We start from the raw sequence: 17,938 nt of genomic DNA on the forward strand, positions 1-17,938 counted from the left end.
GTGGGTGGGAGGAAAGAGATCCTTAAGAGATGCAGACAGAAATAGCAGAAATCAAGGCTATGTAGCACATGCTAACCAGACAGAAGTAATAGCAACTTCCAAACTCACCAAATCCAAATAAAGTCATCATCGCTCATTACTAAAGGTTTCCCATGTCCCTGGAATCTTTCTCACTTACATATGGAAGAATAGTGCTCTACACTGAAAATATTCAAATAAAAAGACAGTCCTCAACTTTCAGCAACTGACATTAATGACTCAAATATACTAGTGTTACCAACTTTCAGTACTTCAGAAAGGCAAGCTGTAAACAAGTAAGTCTGTCAGTTGATCTGTTTTTTGACATCTGTCAGAGCACAAGACTATGTTGGTTAAAAGGACAGAGGGTGGACCTAGATGTCCTGGGTCTGAATCCTAGTTCCATCACTTATCAAGTACGTGACTTCAGGTGAGTTATTCTACCTCTCTGTCCCTATGTTTCCTCATCTATAAAATGAAAATGTGATAGTACCTACAATGCCACAGGATCTGTGTGAGGACTGACTGAGTTAACACACTGAAAAGTCCTTAGGACCATGCCTGTCACATGACCATTGCAATTACTGTCATTGTCATCAGTGCCCTCTCTGGTCTGGTCCCACAGTTAGTCCCTGGCCAGCAACCAACTACTGCTAGTGCAAGTGAGAGAAAAAGGAAGAAGCAGAGGCAGGGCAGCAGGAAGAGACGATGAGATAATGAAGAAATCAGACCCAGCAGAGAACAGCCCAACCTGATCAGTGAGCAGACTCTGAAGGAAGTCCAAAGATGAATAGTGGCAGTGCTGCACTTCCCCAAAGGGTACCTGAGCAGATGTCAGAATTCTCCTCTGTTAAATGTTCTTCTAGGTAGTCATCCTTCCCTGTCAGAGGCAATGTGCAACACTTGTGGCTGGGACTCAGACTTGCCACTGGGGGTCACACAGGATCATCCAGTGAGCATGGTGGCCATTCAAGTCACAGCTCTGAGAAGTTTGCTTTATGTTTTTCCCTTTTCTAAAAATTTTAACTCTCTTTCCTCCCCTACATTTTATTATGAAAATGTTCAAACATACAAAAAAGTTGGGGAAAAAATTATAATAAACATCTGTGTATCCATCATCCACATTTGATAATAAATGATTTGCTGTATTTGCTTTATTTATCTGTTGTGTGTATATATTTTCTGAACAATCTGAAAGTTGCAGACATTATGATACCTTACCCTAGGTACTCTGGCATTTATCTCCAAAAAATAAAAATATTCTCCTGAATATTCATAATATCATTATCACACCTAGGAAAACTAACACTAATTCAGGTTACTGACACTGTTAAGGTACAGTGAGGTCTCTATACATCCTGAATATAAAAGCTGATTTGTATATTTACTATCAGGTATGCTCTGGATCAGACGCAAGGTAGATGTGAGAATGACTGTGCCTTGCTCTTCAACAGCATCAATGAGCTACAGGGCTAATACACGCCTTAGGACAGGGCCTTCATGAAGTACCATGGCCCTCCTTAGGCTCCTCAAATGTTTACAAAAATACACCTAGTGAGACCCTTCCAATTTTGAGGGTTTTTTCCCTTCCCTTCCTGATTTCTTATTTTCTGTTGTTTTTTTTTTCTTTACAGTGAGTAGAGAACATTTTAATCAGAAAACTTTTCTTAATGTAACTTTGAATTCTGTAAGTCCAATAAAGATGTTTCTTCACCTTCGAAATCAATGCAGCTAAATATGAGGCAAGAAATATAAAGCTGCAAGATAACTTGCCAGTTTAGTGTCTTCTAAAATATAACTAACCTGATGGGTATCTGTACTGTATGTGTATCATAAAGTTTTATACTATCTAGGAATATACCATACAATTGGTTTAAAATGCTATTCGTGGTCATTTCTATAAAAAGTTAGGCATTTAGCCCTTGGTCAGAAACACAACCTCCATATTACAAATGTATTGATGGAAAAACAGAATTATCTTAAATTTAATTTACTATATTTTCTCTAGGAACACAGCCCTCACCATGGGGAAATCTCACGTAAAATCAAAGGGAATTGAATGGAGTTGCTTTTTGAAGGGAGCATCCTGCTTACCAACCTGCTTTTTCTAAAGCACATGGATTATTCCTGCTATAAACTGATGTGTGATTCAGACGGTTAACACTGAACCCGTAGCTGGATCCCTATCAATTAGCATTAACAAAAGGAAGACACTTACCAGACTGGTGCTGTGAATGGGCTCCTGCCCAGCCTTAGCTGAGGCGTCTTCCTGGCCCGTAGCAGTCACCATGGTGGCACTTTCCTGGGCCAGCCCAACCACCTGCCCGTTACTTGTACTCTTCAGTTTATCTGCAATTCGCTGGTTTTCTTTCTCCAGCTTGATTTTAGCTAACTGAGCTTCCAACATCCAATGTTCTTTTTCCTGCTCCAATTTAGAAATCTTCTCCAAACTCTGCTGAACCTTGAAAGCAACAGAGAGTTCTGCACCTTAGAGGATGTTGCAGGCAAAACTTAGTAGCTCAGAAAAGAAAAAAAATTATAGAATGGAAACCAAAACTACTTCACAGTTGTAAAAATAAAAAAGCTTGGTCCTTGAAAAGGGAGAGTTTATTATTAAACAGGATACAAAAAGCACAACCATAAATTGAGAAACTGAACAAAATTAAAAAATCTCTATTCATCAATGGGTATCATAAAGAGAGTGAAAAGGAAAACCACAAAGTGGACAAAGCAGCATGTATCCAACAGAGGACTAATATCCAGAACACAAAAACAACTTCTATAACAATGATAAAAAGAGACAACCCAATAGAGAAACAGGAAAAGAGATTGGATTAGGCACTTGAACAGGACTATCACCATAAAAAAGAAGGGACTCGATGTCACTATTTATCAAGGAGAAGCAATTTAAAACCACCAAAATGGCTAAAACAGAAAATACAAAGATGGGCATGTTTGTGGAGCAACCGGAACTACCATTTAGTGCTGGGAGGAGTGGAATTTGGGACACTTTGTAAACGGTTTGGCAGGATCTTTAAAAGCTGAAAAGGTCATATCCTATGACCCAGCAGTTCCACTTCTAAGTATACGCTTAACAGAAATGCATGCATATTTATCAAAAGATAAGTATAAGAACACCCACAGCAGCCCTATGATAGACAAACACTTGAAACTACCCAAATACTCGTAATAAGCAGTAAAAATGGATAACTGAGTTATATATATTCACACAACAGAATACTCAACAACAATGAAAATGGACCACTTACAACTACGTATAACATGGATGAACATTACAAATATAATGCTGAACAAAAGAAGCGAGATCTGAAAGAGATGTTGCATAATTCTCACTTAATATAAAGTTCAGTATCAGACAAAAAAAAAAGAACGCAGGATAATGGTTATCTCTGGGGGAAGAGGAGAGTAGTAACTAGAAAGCTTCTGGGGTCCTGATAATTTTTTTTTAAGGTACATCTTACATAACAAAACATCCTTTTAAAAAATTTTTATCTAGCTACTGGTTACATTAGTGTGTTTACTTGTGAAAATTCATTGGGATATATTAATAATTTATATACTTTTCTTTTGTATACTTCAATAAGAAATTTCAAAAAAAAACTGATTCACCAAGCAAATGAAAGCATGAGAATTAAATGAAAATAAAAGCAGCCTTAGCATGAATTCCAAATGCTTTACCAACTATCATGGTTGAGCAATTACCATGTACCAGACACTGTTCATAATTTCCTCCCGTTATCCCACTGAAGCCTCCTAACAATCCTACAACTCTCATTTCTCAAAGAGGAGAACTGAAGTCCCAGCAGCTCAAACCACCTGCTGAGCTAACAAATGGCAGAGCCAGGATTTGGGACCTCATGTGTCTGGTTCATGAGTCTGATGCTTCCCACCACATCATACTGCCTCCTCCCATTGGCTGAATTAATCCCTGCAAGACCCTGACTTTAGACAGGCAGGATGTGAGACCCCCGAGTGCTTTCAGACCAGCCTGCAGCTGGTCAATGGCAGAGTGGGAAAAGCCACAGCTCTGAAGTCAGACCGTTCCACCACTGACTAGCTACTTTGGATAAAAGCTGCTTAATTTCTTTGAGCCTTACTTTCCTCACATAAAATAAGAAGATGGTCTACATTTCACTGTTTGTCTGTTTTTCAGGAATTACGTGGATTAAATTTTTAGTTTCAACATCTTCTTGAATTAATGCTGAAAAGGTAAGTGATGTGTCCAATGAAAATAAGGTCAGCATAGGCAAAATATTGTCTCAGATGAACCTGTGCTTCCCTTAAAACAAGTATTTCCAAAACCAAAAGCAAACCAGGTGTTAAAGTGAATAAACCTCTGGCAAAAACTAAACTGGTGTCAGTCTGCACCAACTTCTGAAAAAGACAGTACCACCTACTTCCACCAAACCCCCAAATTCAACTGACCAACTAAATACTGGAAATTTCTTATTCCTGCTCATTTAAGAAATAAAAATAACTCACCTAATCTCTAGCTTTCCCCTTTTTTTGCCTTATTATTTCAGCCATTTAAATCTATTTATTAGAAATAAATAATCAGCATGGCCAAAGTGTGCTGATATTACTTCAGTGGCAATTACAACACCAACTGAATCAAGACAACTTATTTAGAGTATCAAGATATGTTTTCAATAAATTATGCTATGGTGTTTTTTTAGCATGTTAGTTAATTAATTTTGCATGTTTACTTACATAGTCTTTTAAACCACTCTATGTATATTAAAGACCTTCTACAGGGGATTTAACATTTATGCCCTTTAACAAATACCAAGATTTTCCAGGTGCCATACCTGTTGTGCAAGGCCTTCTCGACTTTCAGTAGAGCTGAGAAGGACCCGGCGGTTTGCCAGTGCTTCTTCATAAGGCACAGATTCCAAGAGGGGCTGTGGAAAAAGCATCACAAGGATTAAAGAAAAAGAACACATCATTCCCATGATCTTACACGTAGGAATGCTACATGAGGTCTGATGATAAGTTCAGATGTACGCCAATATAGGCTGTTTCCTTTAATGGATGTGAAAAGAAAAAGAATGAAGGGGAACTTATCATAACAGTCTATAAGCTACACTATCTAAAGCCACAGGATTTGCACCAAAGTAGACAGATGAAGGAATAGCACAGAAACAGCCTAAAGCACCTACAGAAATGTATTATGTGACAAATGTTACATTTCTAAGTCAATGGATAAAGGAGAAACTGGATAAATCGGGCAAGGACAACCAGCTAATAATTTGGGAAAATAACTATGTAGATCCCTATTTCATACCTTATATAAGAATAAGTAAATTCAAAATGGATTAAATATTTCAATCGAAAAGTTTAGACGAAAAAATACCGGAAGAAAACATAGGTGAACACTTCTATAATCTTGGAGAGTATCGCGACTTTCTAAGATTCCCCTGACCAAGAATCACCAACATAAAGAAAAGGACTGGTTTGATGATACAAAAATTAAAACTTCTAAGTTTTGTAAGATTACTACAGCAAACTGAGGGGAAAATATTTCCAACATAAACAAAGGCCTAAAATCCTTACTATAGAGAGAGCTCTTTCAACACTAAGTAGGAACATTTATTTTAAAATAGGTAAATGACTTGAATAGGGAATTGACAGAATAATATAAACTAATTTTATAAAAGGATGTTCTACTTCAATAATAAGCAAAGAAATGCACATTAAAACAATGATAAGAAACCTCTTGTCTCTGAGATTAACAAATTAAATTCATAAGTTAAATTCATAATTTTATTGCTGATAAACTATAAATAGGTAAACTTCCTAAAGTGTAGTCTAGAAAAATGTGTCAAAATTTGAAAAATTCACAGTCTTTGAACCAGCAATTCCATTTTATAGGAATGAATCATAAAGACATAATGAAAAAAAATCAGATGACTATAGGGAGACAGGTAGCCTGATACATAGCTAGGGATGTACAACCACTCTTAAGGGCAATCTGGCAGTAAATATTAAAACTTAAAATGTGCAAACCACATTATCCAGAACATTCCACCTCTCAGTATTCCACACACATGCCCAAGGAGGCATTTACAAAGCTATCCATTGCAATAAAATTGTAACAGTAAAAAACTGGAATCAACCTAAATGCCCACCAAAAAGGGAGTATCTTAATTGAACCATGGAATATCCATATTATAGAACTGTATGCCATTTTTAAAAGGAATATAGTAGCCATCATATGTATTGATATAGACAGATCTCTAAACATATTATAAATGAAAAAACAAGCTACACAACAAAACATGTGTTTAAGCTTAAAAAAAACAAATTTAGAAAATTCTATGTATTATATATAGTCTGTAAGTCTATACAGATGAGTGTAAATGCTCCAATAGAGTCTGTAAGGTTATGCACAAAACTGATAACTACAGTTACCTCTGGGAAGGAACTGGAATTAGGGATTATAGTTTACCTATAATGTTCTCATGTATTATTTGATTATTTTATTTTGGCAGAGGGGGAGGTAAATTAGGTTTATTTACTTTTTGGAGGAGGTACTGGGTATCGAACCCAGGACCTTGTGCATGCTAAGTATGCACTCTACCACTTGAGCTATACCCTTTCATCCTCATGTAACATAAGAATGTTTTATGTGTAGCTAAAAGTTAAAAAGTAAGGGCAAAAAGATAAAAACAAATGCACAAAGCTGCATGTACAAGAATACCTACTGTAGTACTGCATATAACAGTGAAAAATAGGAAGCAACCTATTAGCAATGGTTGATTAATTAAATTATTACACATTTCCACAACGAAATACTACAGATAATATACTAGAGGCATTAAAATGACAGCAATTTATACTTATAGATATCTATTTTTTGATTTATAAACATATCTACAGTGCATTAAGACGAAAAAACAGATTCTAAAACAAGTGTATGTATCCAGATACACTGCTTTTTATAGTGTGTGTGCGTGTGTGCACACACGTATTAAAATTTTTGTGGATACAGATATACTCTAACAAAGCTAAGAGCAGCTACCTTTGGGGTGGTGGGATTTGAAGTGACCATAACTTTCTTCTTCATGTACTGCTGTATCTTCTGATTTCTTTCTGCAATGATTATATATCCTTACTACATTCAGAAAAAAATTATAAATGTATTTCAGTATTTTTTCTGTTTTTACAAGGTTGAGATTTCCTGAAATCTGACACTTATCGGCTACCTGGTTGCCTCACCTTAAACACTCCACCAGGCACTGGGGACACGAGTTTATGAACATGGCACACGCATACATCACTTATTATGTAAGTCCTGGGTCTCTGTCATGTCCTTCTCCTCAAAGATCGTCCCTCCACCAACCACCTGTGCCTCAAAATTGTATAAAATCTAAACAACATGAATCATGGAAAACACTCTGGACATTCTCTGGAATGATTTCTGATTTCTTTCTCCGATTTAAATGTTAACAGCAGTTCACAAACCTTTCTCAAAGCCTTCATATAGGCAGCAGCTTTTTTCTTGTACTGCAGCATGCATTCAGCTGAAAGAGGACTGATGAATCCACTTGCTGCCCTGGGCCCATAGCTCAGTGAAGCAATGAAGTAGTCCACATTGTTGCTGAAGAAAGATGCAATCTAAACCAAGCGTGACAAGAAGACAGAATCTGTTTTCCAATAATATATCTAAAATACATACCTGATAGCTTTCAGAGCAAAGTAAAAACTACTGAGAATGGAAATGAAATGTCAACACTTGCCTCAAAAGCCTACATTTCTTTATTTGAAGAGAATACCTAGGCAATGATTTATAATAAAAAGACAAACCAGTACAAATACTGAGACCAGTCTTTTAACATGTCTTAATCTAGACCATTTCTATTCTTCCTGAAAACCATGACTAACCCCAATTTAACCTGGAGATGATGCCCATGAGCTTTTTACTTCACTAATTCTGCCCCTGCTCTCAAAATATATATGTTTGGATTTATAGATTCCATTGGCATTTTAACTTTGAATGTTTCATATTCCAACATACAACATGACAAACACCTTGAATATATAATCTCTACTTAAATTTAACTCTGCAAATCTTAATCTGTGTGTACAAATATAACAGGAAAAAAAGACTGAAAATTCAGTAAACCCTTGTCATTTACAGATTTATCATTTGTTAAATCTATGTAAGCAGCCACAAAGATCCTTAACTGTAATACTGCTGAGCCACAATTTTGAATCAACAGTGCTACATGAAATGCTGATATAAATCAAAATGTCTCAGGAATTTCTTAGCCAGAAAAATTAAAGTCTTGGATATATTAAATAGTATTTCATTTTGATAAATAAGAAAAAAGTGACTAGTGAAATACAGGATTCTACCTTGGCAAAAACTGCTCAGAAAGTAAGAAATCACTCACTAATGGTATGAAAGGTTATCTTTTTCATTAATATTTTACTGTGTCAAATGAAATTCTGTTAGGTAGTATTCAAGAAAATGAAAACTCAAAATCTTGAGCTGTGTTTTCCTTGTGCATGACACGGATAATCACATACCCAGTATTTGCATTTAGGTCATGGTAGTATGTGGTGAGGTTTACTTTCTTTCCTCTTTCTAATATTTCTACATTTACCAAATGTTCTGTAATATGCATATGTTACACTTTCCTAGGGGTTTTTTTAAATTACAAATGATAAAATTCAGTTTAATCAAATCACCTTAGCTGCCACCAACTTAACACTTAGTTCTGATACTTATTGTAGTTAAAAACCATTTATAAAAATTTCAGTGAAGATCAAATACCTTTCCTTGAGACAACTTTTAAGGTTCCAGGTAAAGCAAATCTAAAATAACCTATAAAGTATATGAGTATTTAATAGTCCAAAGTTCTCATAAAAAGTCACAAACGTAGAGGTTCCTATAAAATGTCACCATTCTTTTTTTCCAGAACTTTTCTTAATTGAATTAAAGTTAGAAACAGCCCCAGAAAACTTCCAGCATGCCTGCAGATAGAAGCGTTAAAGAAGAGGCAGTTGGGATGGTCTTCTGGCTAAGGAATCCTGTAAGGCACTGATCTGTGAGCTGACAGAACCTAGAGACAACACCTTCTAATTACAGACCCAAACTAGAACAAACTGTCACTAAGAGCAGTCTGAGTTTGGAAAAAATGACATTGAATACCTAAGATGATCTATGATCTTTCTGATTAACTTAAACCACTTGAAAAAAGTACGTTCCTATTAAGGTCAACATGTCAGAAAAATTATGGCACATAACACAGAGATCAGCATTTCTTTAAGAAATTATGTTGAGTCTGCTGAAAAAAATGGGCTAAGATCATCCTGAACAGTCCTTTGAATTTATATGTATGGGTAATTCTCAGAGAAATTCTTATCATTAAAGGCTATGATGAACATGTACTCTTAGAATGTGACATCTGCTAAAACTAGTTATCCAAGATAGAACTATTTTTAAAGGCCCTGCACTTTGGTCAGCTTATAATAGTAATTAAGTACTTAATGGTCATTACTTAACATTAAGAGTTCAATGAAAAGACACATGTTAAAGTCAACTTAAAAGTACTTATGAAGGCACAAAACCACAGAAGTAGCATTATGACAAATGTTACCAAAAAACAAAAAGCTTTGAGAGAAAAAACAAAATATTAACAGAATTTTTGTATTTTTTCTCTTTTTATATATCCCAAATTCTATATAGCAGATCTTTAACACACACACAAGGATCTACAGTGAGACCACCTAGAATCTTCAAATCATCAATCAAGCATCTCATTAAAACATCAATAGTGACTGACCCACTTATTCATCACAAATGCTTAACAGTAATTACCATATTGTTCTAAATATGAGGTAGGAAGGAGGAAAAGGGAGACAACTTTATTTTAAAGCCTGAAAATCCAAAACCATTTTACAGATTGATTTACCTGTGTCATCCAAGAAAAAAGAAAAAAAAAAAAGGAGCACACTTAAGAATTAAATTTAATGTCAATATAAACCAGAGAAAAATTACCTTTCCTGCTCCATTTGTCAATGCCACTACCGATGACAGGATGCAGTCATTAGTTGTTATGAGCTTCTGTGTTGCTGTTGGAAGTTCATGCTCTATCGTAGCCTTTTGACTATAATGTTTGGAAATATCTATAAAACCAATCAAATGAAAACTCATTACTATCTATATACAAGTTGCATACAGATACCCAGCCCATTAACATCTCATATTTACTCTTACAAATTTACAAAATAAATTTGACAAAAAGTGGTTCGTGAAAATCAGGATTGTGCTGAGTATCAATCACATCACAAGTGCCCATGGAAAGAATAGAAAGTGGTGAGGTTCCCTTAACACCATCCTGGTATCTCTATTACAGCTCCCAGCTTGTGGGTTGAATTCTCCCTCTTTTGAGTATTAGCCCTTATTCTACTGCTGGGTAAAATGAGCCTGACTAGTATTTACAGCCTGAAAACCTTGTTTTGATAGCCCAGCAGGCACAAATGAGAATTTATATTGTGCTTATATAAACAAACCATGAGGCTGGAAAAGAATAACCAACATGGGCACAATGTCCCATAATCCCTACTGGATCTTAGCTGGTTGGCCAGACACACTCTAACAATCAGAAAGGTCTGCATGGCCAAATAAGGATTGGATACTCTAGCGTTTGGCTTCACATGCTATTGCCTCCAGTCCAAGAAACTTGTAACAAAGGCCTCTGGTTATAAAAGCATAGAAGAGAGGCTTAGATATAATTGTGTTGAGAGAAACAGCAGCAGGTGAAACTGGCCAAACAGCTAATCTTGGGGTTTTCTGGGTCTCTGAGAAATAAAATAATTTCATCCTGGAAACAAGAGAACATGGGATAATTTCAAGACAACATTGATTTACAAGGAATGGTAATTATATTTTTAAATAATAACGTGTTTACAATATATAGCCTCCTCTGAATTGTTTAGAATACTTGTTACAAGATTATCATTACCAGAAAAGTCAAAAATAAATCACAAAACATGGAAATGAACTTTTTAGAGCAGATGTGTATACAAAGAATTTCATTTATTCAGAATCAAGAAATTTAGCTGATTTTAGACTACAGGTAATTAAGAGGAAATAAGACTATTCAGAAAGAAATGGTATTTGAGATTTAACCTGACAATGATCATGATATTTTAACACAAAATTACTATTTTAAGAATAAGATTAGTTTTACTACAATTTAACAGTAGGAAATTGTGTTGTTTGTATATACTGTATGTATATATACATATAAACTTTCATATATATAACTTACAGTTTAAGATAGTTTTAGGTTTATAGAAAAATTACAGAGCTTCCTGGATACCCTTCATCCGACACTACTATGGTACAGTTGTCTCAGTGAAGGGACCAAATAATTGGTACATTACTATTAGGTTTAATATATTTTTAAAAAATAAATGATTATTCATAAGATATCCAAGTGAATAAAAATTCAATTGGAATGCTGAACATTTTTTGTATACTGAACTTGCTAGCCCCTAGAGCAGATATTTTCTTTCTATACACCACAGAAAGTTTTACTCAATATTGTACTGTTAATATACAATACTATAATACAACTGGGTTAGTACATAATCTTGGTCGATTGGTGTAGGTGACTGAAATACTTATAAAAGATGTACACTACTAAGAACCCTCACAGAGGGTTCTATTGAATCAAAGCCACTGTAGTTTAACTATAATAATTCCAATCCAATTGTTTACTCTTTACTGAGTCCAAATATTTTCATTATTTAGTGTGTTCCTTGATATTAAATTTTAACTCCAAAAAGAACAAGGAAATCATGTGATCTAGACCACAGAGGTTTATTTTTATTTTATGTTTCCTACAAGTCTACTCACTGCAGACCTAAGACTAAAGAGCAAACAATTCTCACTTAAAATGCCACTTCTTAAAAAATTAATTCACCCCCATTTTAATTCCACGTAGGATACACATTTTCATAAATCTTTCTCTTTTTATACTAACACCAGCCTACCTGCTTACTTGCCTTCCTTCCTTCCTTCTTTCCAGCTTAGATCAAGCAATTATTCAGGGCAAAGCATCAAGAGAAAAGGTTTGAAATAAGAATTCTCTTAAGAACAAAGTTTATTCTGTTAATGCCAGTTAGTGCTCACTCTGAGCTTTCATGAGAGACACACAATAGTGTTCCAGCTAGGTAAGAAGACAGATTTGAACTGTAAACCTAGCAGCAAGAGCCCTAATCTGCTACCAACCATCCTTCATGTTTTCCAATATCTTCTCCTTTTATTATGTCCACTTTCAAGGACAGAAACAAGATGAGGCACAAAGGGGGCTTAGGGGGCCTCTGATCCTCCCTAATCTCCACCAGCTCATGCCAGAGAATAACAGTAACATTCTTTGACTTGGACTACTAGGCATCTTCTTAATCTTATGTCACATATAAACAAAAGCATCTTTAGAAAACTTAAAAATGTATTATTATTTACAGAAGCAGAAATAAAAATCAAGATTTTTTAATGTAAATGAAGCTTTAAGATCCTTCTCAATGGACAGCTACCCTCCACTGCTTTAGCTACCTGCCTTTATCAAAATTCTACAAAAAACACTAGGAGGAACAAATCGTAACATTAGCAAAGGAAAAGTTAGGAAACAAAGCCAAAAAACCTGCAGCCACAGAGCTACTTGTGGTTTCATCAATGGCCTAGTTCTAGGTTAAGTAAAGTTCTGGAATAGAGAGTATAGTTAATGAGCTCCCCAAATCAAAAGCTGCACAGCTAAAAGGTATCAGTCCCTCAGGTTTTCTACAGACCAGACTAAATTCTGGAGGGTGGGGGCTGACTATTGTCACCTGCCACCAAGACTGTCCATGCAAGCTATGATTCCTGAAAGCAGACCTAGCTCCAGAAGTACAGTGACTTTAAATTCCTTATAATTGAAGGCAAGCCACAGGAAGGAGCATTCTCCAGACTGAATGGCAAAGTGATACTGGATAATACTGCTGAGACTAAGACTGATTCTCACTACCAGAGGTTATGTGCCAATCTATAGAAGGGTCCCAAATATACCCATCTTATACATGCCATCCAACAAAGTTTTAAGTTTTTAAAAGGTATTTTCTGTGAAACCAGTCATTGGTCACAATTGTACACTAAACACCACAGTGAAAAATCTAGGCACCTGGGCTGTTTCCAATAGTCCTTAATAATTGCTCCTGTCCTCTCCTCCTGCACTTACTCCAACAGTCTTGAAAAGGAAGAGAAAGGAGGAAAAAACTTAGGAGCCATGCAGAGCTACAGATTAAAAAATCAGGACTCAGAATCACATGCTAAGAAGCAAATGAAATATCCTTCAACGATTATATTCTTAGGCACACATAGCAACTGACAAAAGCTTAAAAACAGACCTTCATTCCTTAAGCCTCTGCTGAACAAAAAAGAACTTAAAATGGGTACTCCAAACCTAAAAATGCACAGGAGGGTAGAAAACCAGTGCATTCTTTCTGGGTACATTAAACCTTCATTTCCTCAGTTCCTTCATGCTTGGGCTCTAACAAGTGCAATATTTTGCTAAATGCTTCTGAATAGCATGTCTGGTTTGATAAAATTCACACACCTGCCTTAAGTCAGAGTAATGCATTTTTGGCTACAGTTCTGTGCACAAGGGTTTCTCTTCAGCACTCTGTTTACCTTCAGGAAAAAAGCAGATGGGAAAAGCAGAAGGCAGAGAGCTGTGCACTTCAACGTAAGCCAAATGCTACTAAGCCTTTATCTGGGGTCTATTACTCTCAGCAGTATTTGTTTAAATCTAATTTAGGCATATCTGAGAAAATGGGACGAAGCCTATTTAGGTTCTTTTTCAAGCCTCACCTTTCATGACATCATGAAATCCATTCAGAGCAGCACCAACATTTGTTAGGACAGAACTGTAGTTTGTTCGAAGGAGTCCATCTGGCTCTGTACCTAGGAAATCAAGATCACAAACCTAAGCATTTTCCCAGAAGATTTCTCCTGAAAAACTGATAGCCCACTATCTCCCCTGTACTTTAGAGAATGAATACTGCCTGTGATATGTTGAAAATAATGGCTTTTAACATCATTGCAGACACATTCGGATAAAATGGTGATAATTGAAGACACATCTAAATTGATTTTCATCCCCTATGTCAACAAATATTAATGGTTAAGAATCAAAATTAAATTGCTCAGCAGGGTTATGTCTTTCACAATTCTTTTTGAAATAACGTCTCTGTGAATTTCACCTTATTACTATAGAACACATTTCTCATTTTGCTCTTTCCCTACAGATCATTATTTGCTGAACATCACTAAAAACACTATTACTCAAACATAGTTCCAATTCTGGCATGACACCACGACCCAGCTCCACAGATCCACTCCCCAGTACAACTGGTGAAATTATTTTACAACCACTTAAAATGTTGGAAATTACCCTAAGGGCACACAGCAAATGAAGAAACAGTTACTCAAGAAAACCTGTATCAACTTGGTAGGAACAGTAAGAATCTGTGGTATTTGAACCAGGACCCACTCTCTCCCCCTACCAGTCAGTGAGCTAGAAATCCCAGTCCAGATGGTACAGCCAATGACACAGGACTCCCTCTCCCCTAATTCAGCTGGACAGCTGAGTTCCTTATCTTGCTCCCAGCTACCTGTTGCTGAGGCTAAGTTCTAGTTAAGTATGACTCAGAGGTGGTGGCTCTCTTCTATCATCCAGCCCCGACTTGTGGGATGGAGGCTTTACATGGGCATGGTGCTGCTGAGAACATGGGGCCTTGACCACCCTGACCCCAACTCATTAACAAGAGTTCCATGCTGAAAGAGGCAAGCTGAGGAGAGCTAGGGCTGCTGCCCTATCCTGTCCATGGAGTGCTCAAGCACTCATGCAAGAGTGTCACTCTGAGAGAAGTGCATCATTGTCCCCACCCCTAGCATAGAACCATGGCTCAGAGATTTAGTCCAAGGGAGAAACAGTTTTTTAAACAGAAAGCTCTGGATCTCTTTCCAAAAGAACTAATTTAATTCGCAACAGACTGGGGAGAAGTTTAAGCCTAGGGGTGCTGTGAAAGCAATTAATGTACAAAAGAAACTAGTACATTCATTGGAGATATGAGCTAAACTGACATCTATCAACTGATTCTTAACAAGGGTTCCAAGACCATTCAACAGGGAAGGAATAGTCATTCATCATCATTGAAATGCATGATGTTGAGACAGCTGGATAGCCACTATGCGAAAGATTAAGTTGAACCTTACCTCACACCATATACAGAAATTAACTCAAAATAGATCGATGACCTAAATGTAAGAACTAGAAGTATAAGACTCTCAAAATGACCCATAAGGATAAGTCTTCATGACCTCACATTTGACAACAGATTCTTAGGTATGACACCAAAAGCCTCAGTATCAGAAGAAAAATAAATTTGACTTCATTAAAATTAAAAACTTATACTTCAAAAGACACCATCAACAAAATGAAAAGATAATCTGTAAAAATGGAAGAAAATCTTGAAAATCAAATCTCCACCAGGGAAATGCAAATCAAACCTACAATGAGATACCACTTCAAAAAGTCGGGTAACAACACAAGGGTGGCTAAAATCAAAAAGTCACATAACGAGGGGGAGATCAAGATGGCAGAGTAGATGGACATTAAGCCTACCTCCTCCCTCAAAAATATATCTACAAATCTCACAGAATATCTACTGAAAGCTGAGAGAAGATCTCATACAACCAAAGCTGCAAGAAAGATCCACATGTAACTGGGTAGGACAAAGGGAAAGGGGAGAAGAGGAAGAACTGGGGTGGGACATACACCCGAGGGAGCTGTGAAAGAGGAAAGGTTCCCTCATCCTGGGAACCTCCGTCACTGGCTGGGAGGTCTGCCGGGACAGATAGGGAGCTCCAGAGGCTCAAGAGGAGAATGCAGGAGCTGGTTTGCAGCACTGCAGGGTATAGAGAGACACAGATGGTCCTTGCTACGTCACAGCACTTCCCAGGCCCAGACACAAGCCTGCTAGTGTGTGCAACGTTGGTGCTGAAGTGGCCCCTAAGGGCAGCACCAGCAACAGTGAACTTTGTGGGTGCACATGCCATGTGGCAAGAGGCATCACAGAGTCACACATCCCAGTGAACAGCTCCTGGGAAAGAACATGCAGCGGCTCCTTTCCCAAAGGAGTACTTCAGTCCTGCCTAACTCACACCACAGCTGGGAACCAGAACTGAGGGCTTCTACTCCAACAACTGGGGAGCAGACCCCACCTCCAAAAGGGCTGTGACAACTATAGTGCACAGAGGAGGCCCCACCCAACATCCAGTGCAGACTCTGGCAACCACAACACCAAACATGCCCCCTGGCAAGGGGACAAGGGCCAGCACATCCTGAGGAAAGATGGCAAGAATCTATACCAAAAACAGCCCTTGCTCCAAAAATATTGGACTCACACAGCCTACACAGGGTCACTCTTAAATAAAAACAGCCCTTGAAGACAGCAGTAGATAAGTGTTTCTCCGAAATTCATAGAAATAAAAGTAAAATGAAAAAGCAGAGAAACTACTACCAATTAAAAGAACAAGAGAATCCCCTGAAAGAACAATGGAAACAGACTTCTCCAGTCTACCAGACCCTGAGCTCAAACAGGAGGCAGTAAAAATGCTGAAGAATTAAAGAAAGACTATCGAAAGAAATGCACATTTCTGTAACAAGGAACTAGAACTATAAAGATGAGTCAATCAAAATTAGACAACTCAGGGGGACTATAGCTCAGTGGTAGAGCACGTGACTAGCATGCTCAAGGTCCTAGATTCAATCCTCAGTATGCCCATTAAAAAAATAATAATAAACCAAGCTAAGCAATCAATAGCAAAGTAAATAATGCAGACAAACAAATAAGTGACCTGAAAGACAGAATAAAGGAAATCATCCAATCAGAACAGAAGACAGAAAGACAAATGAAAAAAAAAAAATGAAAGCAATATAAAAGACCTATGGGATAATACAAAGCGTAACCAACCTACACATAACAGGAATCCCAGAAGAAGAAAAAGAAAAGGGGACTGAAACTATATTTGAAGAAACTGTGGCTGAAATTATCCCAAACATAAAGAAAGAAACAAATATCCAGCTACAGGAAGCAGAGAAGGTCCCAAACAAGGTAAACCCAAACAAACCTACTCCAAGATATATCATAATCAAAATGGCAAAAGTTAAAGAGAGGATTCTAAAGGAAGCAAGAGAAAAACAAAGAGACAGTTACAAGGGAATCCCCATAAGGCTACCAGCTGATTTCTCTAGAGAAACTTTGTAGGCCAGAAGAAAGAGGCAAGATATATTCAGTCTTGAAAGGGAACACATGCAACCTAGGATACTGTACACAGCAAGATTATCATTTAGAATAGAAGGAAAGAGAAAGAATGTCTCAGACAAGCAAAAACTAAAACAATAGAGTAATAATAAACCTATCCTAAAAGAAATATTGAAAGGTCTTCTCTAAATAGAAAAGAAGCAAAAATCTATAGGGAAGGGAAAATCACAATAGTTTGATTGTTAAAAAAAAAAATCAAAAAATTCTGTGAAAGCAATTATAACTACAACGAACAGCAAAATGATAAACATGAAGATGTAAAATAGAACATCAAAATCACACGTGTGGGGGAGGGGAGTAAGAAAATGTAGATCTTTTATAATGTGTTTGAGCTTGTATGACTACCAGTCTAAAACAACTAGATATAGCTATGAGTTAATATACTTGAAAACCAGGGTAACCACAAACCAAAAACATACAACAGATTCATGGAAACCAAAAAGAAAGGAACTCAAACATAATACAAAAGAAAACCATCAAACCACAAAAGGAAAAACAAAAAGGAAAGAGGGAAAGAGAA

General features: G+C 36.8%; 1 protein-coding gene across 4 annotated transcripts in view; it reads right to left on the reverse strand.

The window, feature by feature from the left end:
* The window catches only part of PPP1R21 (protein phosphatase 1 regulatory subunit 21), a 99,351-nt gene that overhangs the window by 53,001 nt on the left and 28,412 nt on the right, over nt 1–17,938 (reverse strand). For all 4 annotated transcript variants that reach the window (XM_064494508.1, XM_064494507.1, XM_064494506.1 and 1 more), the window contains exons 13-17: nt 13,901–13,993; nt 10,046–10,173; nt 7,504–7,656; nt 4,848–4,940; nt 2,237–2,479 (exon numbers count right to left, since the gene is read on the reverse strand). In XM_064494508.1, coding sequence (XP_064350578.1) covers nt 2,237–2,479; nt 4,848–4,940; nt 7,504–7,656; nt 10,046–10,173; nt 13,901–13,993 — 710 coding nt within the window. The remainder of the gene's footprint in view (nt 1–2,236; nt 2,480–4,847; nt 4,941–7,503; nt 7,657–10,045; nt 10,174–13,900; nt 13,994–17,938) is intronic.

Source organism: Camelus dromedarius, chromosome 15, assembly GCF_036321535.1.
Source record: "Camelus dromedarius isolate mCamDro1 chromosome 15, mCamDro1.pat, whole genome shotgun sequence".
In the NCBI taxonomy this organism is placed as follows: domain Eukaryota; kingdom Metazoa; phylum Chordata; class Mammalia; order Artiodactyla; family Camelidae; genus Camelus; species Camelus dromedarius.